The sequence below is a fragment of the Sceloporus occidentalis genome, unplaced genomic scaffold, assembly GCF_023333645.1.
Source record: "Sceloporus occidentalis isolate IW3139 unplaced genomic scaffold, rSceOcc1.0.p SCAF_1, whole genome shotgun sequence".
NCBI lineage: Eukaryota > Metazoa > Chordata > Lepidosauria > Squamata > Phrynosomatidae > Sceloporus > Sceloporus occidentalis.
In genome coordinates, this window is record NW_028316981.1 from 2,072,643 (window position 1) to 2,080,871 (window position 8,229).

Genomic DNA, 8,229 nt, shown 5'->3' on the forward strand with positions numbered 1-8,229 from the left:
TTATATAGGCCCGTTACAGACGGGCCTTAAAGTGTGCGTTCCAAGCGTGCTAGGGTTAGAAAGGGGTGTCCTTTCTGGATGCCCCTAACCCGAGCACGCGCAGAGCGCACACAAAATGGCAGCAGCCGTTCCACACAGCCGCCTCCAAACGAGGCGGCGCGGGTGTGACGTCCTTGCGCCGCACGAGGGCGCTTAGAGCGCCCTTTACGCAGCGCAAGAAGGAGCTCCGTTTCGGAGCTCCTTCTTGGCTTTGCGTCGCTGGGTGCAGCCTTCAGACAGCTGCGCCAGCAACGCAGAGGAGAAAGCGGCCAAGCGGCCCCTTTCTTCTCCTCCCCGCTGCCGCGGGGTGTCCTTGGCCGCGGGGTGTCCTTGGGGATTCTCATGAATCATAAGATTTGACCTCCGATTAAAACGTTTCCCACACTGCTGACACTTGAATGGTTTCTCTCTTGTGTGGACTCTCTGGTGTGTCACAAGATCAGACTTCTGACTAAAACATTTTGCACATTGCTGGCATTTGTGTGATTTCTCTCCTGTGACAATTCCCTGATGATTCACAAGTGTTGACTGCTGAGCAAAACATTTCCCACAAAACTCGCATATGTATGGTTTTTTTCCTGTGTGGACTCTCTGGCACCTCATAAGATCCGACTTGTGAGCAAAACTATTCCCACACTGCTGGCATGTATATGGTTTATCTCCTGTGTGGACACTCTGATGCTTCATAAGTTCTGATTTCTGAGCAAAACCATTCCCACACTGCTGGTATTTGTGTGGTTTCTCTCCTGTGTGGATTCTCTCATGTTTCACTAGGTGTGATGTGGCAGGAAAACATTTTCCACACTGCTGGCATTCGTATGGCTTCTGTCCAGTGTGGCTTCTCTGATCATTCACAGGTTCTTCTATAAAGAAGGACAAGGACAGACAAGACTGAATCTCAGTGTTAAGAGAAGAAGAGCTTCTGGAATCAATAAAGGACCTAATCAAACTCAAGTAGAAAAAGAAATATCAGGAAAAAGAAGTTTCTGTGTCCCCTTTACCTCCCTTCACAGATATCAGTCAGAATTACTAAATGGAACCCCTTAATATGTCTAAAAACAAAGACCTGAGCCAATTCACACCATTTAACTCAAACTTGTTGTTAAAATGTGCCTCCCTCACATTGAGGCACCTCTTCTGGCCCTATTATGGACTTTCCCAGAGGTACCTTACTGGGAAAACAAAGCTGGAGTACATTTGCTATGCTCTCCCCATTGTACCATTTGGAAGAAAATGAAATAATGTTTTGCTTCTCAATATCCCCCAACATCTTTTTACAGGAAGTGTTGGACCCATTCTGAGCCACTGTAGGTCCAGAGGAAGCCTTTTTCCCAAGAGGATATTGGAAGGCTCGCCAGAGGCAAGAAAGGCTGAAAGAGGGGCCACAATATGCAGGTCTGGGATGTGCTGAGGAGCATTTGGGGGCAAAAAAATATTAACTACCTTGGTTATTTCCTACAAAATCCTAGGATTGGCAGTTTAGGGAGAGGTATTTAGAATCCTCAAATAAAGAGCTCTATTGCATCACTGAACTATAAACCCCAAGATTTCATAGGGTGTTGCTATGATAATTCAAATGGAATCATAGTGTTATGACAATGTAGTATGAAAGGACCGTGTTTGTAGGAGGGGCAATAGGTTCAAGTTCCTTACCTAGGAAGGTTACATTCTCATAGTTTTCCATCATCACCTCATTGTACAAAAATCTTTGGTTTGGACCCAACAGCTCCCATTCCTCCTCTACGAAGTACACCGTAACATCCTCAAAGGTCACCTGTAAAAGTAAAAAGTCCTCATGTAGAGTCCTCCTCCTTTGGAGATTTTGAAACAGGCTGGATGGCCACCTATCAGGGTGCTATGATTGTGTATTTCTGCATGACGGGTTTGGATTGGATCGCACTTGGGGGAATTCTTCCAGCTCTATGATTCTGTGAGTCTATTATTCTATGAATGACTAAGTGTGATCCACAGTGGGGTGCATGGAGTGCTCACTGCGAACACACCCCCTCCCTTAACCCCTCCTATGACAGTACCACCACAGTCATGATCCTACCCATCTGGAGAAATTATGGGGATGGCCAGAGGGTGAAGCCATAAAGGGCAGCAGGATATGTCTATTAAAGCCCTGTAACTATATCCTACCTACACTCAGGCAGAACAGAACAGGAAGAGAGAAGGTACAATGTAAAAAACATGCTTCTGGGATTCAGAGAAAGGGAGGCAGGGCCCAAAGGACACAGAAGAGATAGGATAAGTGAGAGAATAAAAGGAAGAACAGAGCAGGAGACAAGGAAGGATGCACAAGAGAGAGAGGAGGACCAGGAGAGCCTGAGAACGGAGGAGGAGACTGGGAACAGTACACTAGGCCCGGTATTGACAAAGCAGAGCCAGGCAGATGGGAATAGCAGGGAGGTGAATGGGGTAGTGGAATGGCTCTAGGTAGCTGGGATTGAGCAAGGGGTGAAGATTACCCTGGTGATAGTGTTGAGGAGGATGGTGAGAATGTGAAAGAAGGGGGTTACAACAGCCACAAGACAGAGTTTAGGGGAGTGGTTGTCTTTGGGATAAGAGAAGTGGCCATGCACACTCATGGGGCTTAAGGGAGAAGTGTAAGTGGAAGGAGATGGAGAAGCCCCCTAAGCAAAACTAGTAGTCCCTGAGGGAAAGACCCCCTCCCCGGGCATGGCAGAAAAGATGAAGCCTCAGGGAACAAAGGAGGTGTTGGGGTCAGGGTTACAAGAGACTTCTTCTCAGTTTCTTTTGTGTTTGTGTGTGGACGAATCAGCATAGGGTCACCAAAATGGTGAAGAGCCTGAAAACCATGCCTTATGAGGAAAAACGTAGAGAGCTGGGTATGTTTAGCCTGGAAATGAGACAGTTAAGAGGTGATATGATAGCCCTGTTTAAATATTTGAAGGGGTGTCATATTGAGGAGGGAGCAAGCTGGTTTTCTGCTGCTCCAGAGACTAGAACATGAAACAATGGATGCAAGCTACAGGAAAGGAGATTCCATCTTAACATTAGGAAGTACTTTCTGACAGTAAGAGCTGTTCGATAATGGAACACACTTCCTTGAAGTGTGGTGGAGTCTCCTTCTTTAGAGGTTGTTAAGCAGAGGCTGGATGGCCATCTGTTGGGGATGCTTTGATTGTGAATTCCTGCATGGCAAGGAGTTGGACTAGGTGGCCCTTGTGGTCTCTTCCAACTCTATGATTCTATGATTAACTTAAGTGCTTTTTTTAGTTGGGGTCGCATGCAACCCTCCATGTTTTTGTCCCCCTCCCCCCATTGTACCAATAAAATTATTCCTCAGCAAACTCAAGTGGCTGAGCGAAGCAGTGGCCGTGTGTTGATGGGAGAACAGGCCTTGTACCCTCCTCATGGAGGGTTCGGAATTACATTAAACAAAAGGGAAGAAAGCACATGGTGCATTCCAAGTATTATATGATCACTTCAGAATACAAATAGAGAGGGACTTGTTTGAATATTCTCCCATCTCTTTTCCTCAATTTCCTAGATCTTCAAGAATAGAGAAAGAGGGGGAAAAACAAGGCTTCAATCTAGGGTCCCCAATGATCTAGATTTCTTGTGTTAAGGGAGACTTTGTTTAACACATGGAAACTTTGCCACATAGGTCTTTCCCGTCTGCATTATTAACAGGCATAAACCTAGGGGAGCCTCACCCAATCAGCAGATTTTTTTGGATTTCCAGTCTATAAGGTCAAGTTCTTTTAGTATATAAGACTGAGACCACTACAAGAGTCTGTTCTCATCCTTGACAATAAATATATGAAAATTACAAATTAGACCTTTAGAAATTGCTTCCTTTCATGATGACTCAAAACCAGGTGCCTCCCTCTACCAAAATGGTCAGCCATGTCTAAAAGCAATGGGTTTAATGCTCATGTAGGAATAGAACAAGTCCTTCTGAGGTGGCAACCACTGGCAGTAAGCTGAGTCCCACCACCTCTGGCCCTCATTCGGTGGGAAGAGAACCAAGGACAAGATGGCAGGAAGCACTGATCAACAGAGCCACGGAAGGACCAAGGACCACCCATCATATACCAGACTAACCCCCCCCCCCATGGCGCCATCACAAAGGAGAAGTGAACGTTTACCTGTTCTAAGGTCATCTTTGCTACAGTTTCTTCCATGGAGGAGAAAGTCAATGTAGATTCCCCTATCTCTGTATGTTTGGGGACCATCTTGGACCTATGCACACCTGCAGAAAGAACAAATGGAGGTGTTTTACATGTGCACTCATTTATATAGTCTTCCTTGGATCACAAAAGACAAATCAATGGCTTTGGGCACAAATCAAGCTAGAACGTATACTGGGGGGGGAGAGGATAACCAAATTGAAGCTGTTATATTTGGGGCACATAGTGACATGACATGATTTTATTTATGCTTTGATTGTATATTCCTGAATGGTGGGGGGGGAGGGGTTGTACTGGATGGCCCTTGGGGGCTCTTCCAACTCTATGAGTCTATGATTAATAATAAAGCCACTTCCCAGTCAAGTTCATAATTGGACTCATAAAACTAAAGTATCCCCCTTACACCTCACCACAAGATCAGAGTCACGTTTAAATCCAAATCAGGCCAATCTGCCCATCTGGTGATACCGGGAGTGCACATGAGTGTTTATTCCTCCCACAGTAAGCCTCCTAGAGTGTTTTCCTCTCACTTAAATGACATCCTTCTCTGGAGTAGGTTGTTGTGAAGAGAAGGTGGTAATGAGGATCCTGTTTGCATCCCAGAATCCCTGCCTACATTCACAAGTGAATCCCCCATCCCCATTACTTTTCTCTCCAGCCATCTCTAGGTGCCCATCCCTTTCCTTTCCTTCCCTATCATGAAAATTCAGACAGACCCCTTTCAGAAATTAGCCCTGGATCCTTCCTCCTGTTCAACATTTCTTCCACCTCCCTAGGAAGCTGAGCTCACTGCATGCAGGACTGGTGGCAAGAGGGTGGCCCTCTCCTCCCTGCAAACATATAATTTGCACTTGAGAGGATTCCTTTGAACAGAGCTGAAGCCTTGCCAAACTCAGTGAAGCTCAAAATTGGACTCAAACCACAAGTATCCCACTTACCCCTGACTCCAAGATCTGAGTCCATTTTAAATCCAGATCAGGCCAACTTGCCCATCTGGTGATATTGTGAGTGTTAAGTTCCTCCCAGCTTCTCTCTCTCTCAATTAAATGGCTTCTCTGGTGTAGATTGTTGTGAAGATCTGGGCTGGAGATTAAGGATCTTATTAGCCTCACAGACTCCCTCTCTACACTGGAGGGATTGGTTGCTTAGTGGGTTTATCACCCCAGCAGGAGTTTTGGGGTCCCTCTTCCTCCTCTCTCCTGGCGACTTCCTTCTTGGCTTTACCTAGACACCTACAGTGACCCTGCACGCACAACTCCACTTACACAATCTTGAGCTGAACACTGATGTTCCACAGACCAAAAAGCCTAACAGCTTCCATTGAGGACATTAGAGCCGGATTGCTGTAGTAGTTTCAGCATTGGATTATGATTCTGAAAAGCAGGGTTTGAATTCCTGCTCAGCCATAGAAACTCCTTGGGTGACCTTGGACAAGTCACATGCTGTCACACTCAGAGGAAGGGAAGGGGATACCTCCTCTGAACAACCATTGCCAAGAAAGCCCCATAATAGGGTTGCCTTAAGTTGGAAATGGCTTAAAGGTACACAATAATAAAAACAAAGAGACACGGGATTCTGAACAAAGATTGTTCATCCGTACCTTGAAAGGGCCCCCCTCCATCACACTCCTGCTGGATGGCCCTCCATTGAGGATTCTGCCTGGGGTCCAATGGAGACTTCTCAGCCACAGGGAGTTCAGAGTGAATTTCTAACAAAGGATTCTTGGCCTGAAACAGCAGTCAGGATTCAAGACATGGAATTTGGAGAAGGATGGGGAAATGGCAAAGTTTTTGTGCTTGTGTGCTATGAGACATCCACCTTCAAACAAGTCAGGAAAAGGTCAGCAGCTCATACTTGAAAAGGTGATATATCACATATGAAATAAGAGCTCAAAAATGTGGGATACAGCATGACCCTTGTGTTAATACTTTTTATAACTTCATTGTATATAATGGAATAAAAGCAATTCCATAGAGCCCCACAGCCTGAACATATGAAGTCCTGGAAAATCCTGCTTTGACATATAATAGAAGTCTTCTTGTAGATCCATGTTTATTATATTACATATATTATATATAATAAATATTATATAGATATAGATATATTATTCCAACATAGCAAATCACCAACAACAGTATTGTGGCCACAAACTGTACAGGTAGTTATATCTATACAGCAGTAGTAGGTTTTCATTTTTATTTCTCCATATGTTTGTTACAGTTCTTTAAAACACACACACAATTTGGAGAAACAAAAATGAAAAACAACCATTTATTTATTTGTCGCATTTATACTCCGCTCTTCAGCCACAAAGGCTCTCAGAGCTGCATACAGATAGTTAATTAGTCATGCCTTTTAACTTTTGTACATGATTAATGTAATTTTATATAGTTTTTAGATGATTTTAACTGTTTTTGATATTATTGTAATGATGTTGTTATTGTTTCTGAATCTATGAGCCACCTTGGCTCCCTTCGAGGAGAAAGGCAACATATAAATTAATTAAATAATAATAAAATTAATACTGTATAGATATACCTACGCGTAGAGCCTGTGGTTACACTATCGTTGGTGATTTGTTATAGTAGAATAACAACAGAACTTTGGAATAAAAGTAAAATGAAATGAAAAGAAAAAAGTCAGCAACAGTAAAAACATTTTACCCTTTAGAGCAAGAGCGGGCTATGAGTTGGTGGAAGCCCATTCTGCTCCTGAACCTGTCTGGTTGTGTGGCAGTGCCAGCAGAGAAATCTGGCACTTCCTTTGAAAACCTGGTACACAGGGAGCATCAACCTGTTCTGAAACAGAATTGCCCTTCTCAGAGGCTTTGGGAACTGATTCCACTTCATCATAAGGTGGACTCTCTCCATGCTCCTCCTTATCAAAGCCAATCTGGGGGCACCACATTTCAGCAAAATCTCCTCAAGGGGGCTTTGCCCCCTGAAGTCTTCATAGGCTCAATAAAGGCAGCCCAGAGCCAAATCCTGCTCACCTTGGCCCCAGGAGGAAATGCTCTCACCTGCTGCTCTTTCGCCTTCTTCTCTGCCTCTGCCTGACTCAGGAGAAAACCCTCTGCCAGGGCCACTGCCTGGGAACAGGTCTCTGCCCCACATTCCCTGACCCAGTTCTCCATCTCTGGGGGCAAGATGCTCAGGAACTGCTCCAAGATCACCAGGTCCAGGATCTCATTTTTTGTGCGTCGCTCTGGCTTCAGCCACTGACAGCAGAGACAGTGGATTCGGCTGCAAACTTCTCGGGGCCCCTTGCCCTCCTTGTAGGAGAACTGCCTGAAGTGCTGGCGCTGTGTGGCTGAGCTGGCAAAGTCCTCCTCCAGGGACTCCTGGACTGTCCTCTTCCAGAATCCCTTTCTAATGTCATCACTGAGGGCATCAGGGCCTCTTCCTCCTTCAAGACCAACTGAATCTGGTTCATCCATTTATGTTTGTTTACACCAATGAAGCCACAAACAGAATCAAAGTTACTCCTCTTCTGTCCGTCTAAAGGCAAAGATGTCCCTAAGAGGCTCTACTGCAATACTCTGTAAAACCAATACATTTTGTTATTATTGATATTTTCAGCATTTACAGGGATATTTCTGCCTTTAAATCAGGGGTCGGCAACCTCCGGCCCGCGGGCCGGATCCGGCCCGCGGGCGCCTTTCTGCCGGCCCCCAGTCCCTCCCGCCGCCGAAATCGCCGCCGATTTCGGCGGCTTCAGCCGCCATTTTGCCCTTCAAAATGGCGGCGAAGTCTCGCGTGACCAAAAAGGTCGCGTGAGATTTCGCCGCCATTTTGCCCTTCAAAATGGCGGCGCCCATTACGAGGCACGCTGCGTCCTCCGGAGCCCCGAAACGGGGCTCCAGCAGCCGCAACGGGCCTCTGGGAGGCCCGCTGCGACCTCCGGAGCCCCGAAACGGGGCTCCAGCAGCCGCAATGGGCCCCTGGGAGGCCCGTTGCCGCCGCTGGGGCCCTCCAGGAGGGCTCCTGCGACGGCAGCGGGCCCCTGGGAGGCCAGTTGCCGCCGCTGGGGC

The 8,229-nt window shown here is 46.2% G+C and overlaps 1 protein-coding gene across 1 annotated transcript; it reads right to left on the reverse strand.

Moving 5' to 3' along the window:
* Positions 1-204: 204 nt before the first annotated feature.
* On the reverse strand, positions 205-7,733 carry LOC149320350 (zinc finger protein 500-like). The gene is made up of 5 exons (XM_089499516.1): positions 7,219-7,733; positions 5,800-5,926; positions 4,158-4,261; positions 1,693-1,813; positions 205-902 (listed from the first exon to the last, which is right to left on the reverse strand). The coding sequence occupies exons 1-5, from the start codon at positions 7,633-7,635 to the stop codon at positions 205-207; spliced, it is 1,467 nt and encodes a 488-aa protein (XP_089355642.1). The 5' UTR covers positions 7,636-7,733.
* Between the last annotated feature and the right edge of the window lie 496 nt (positions 7,734-8,229).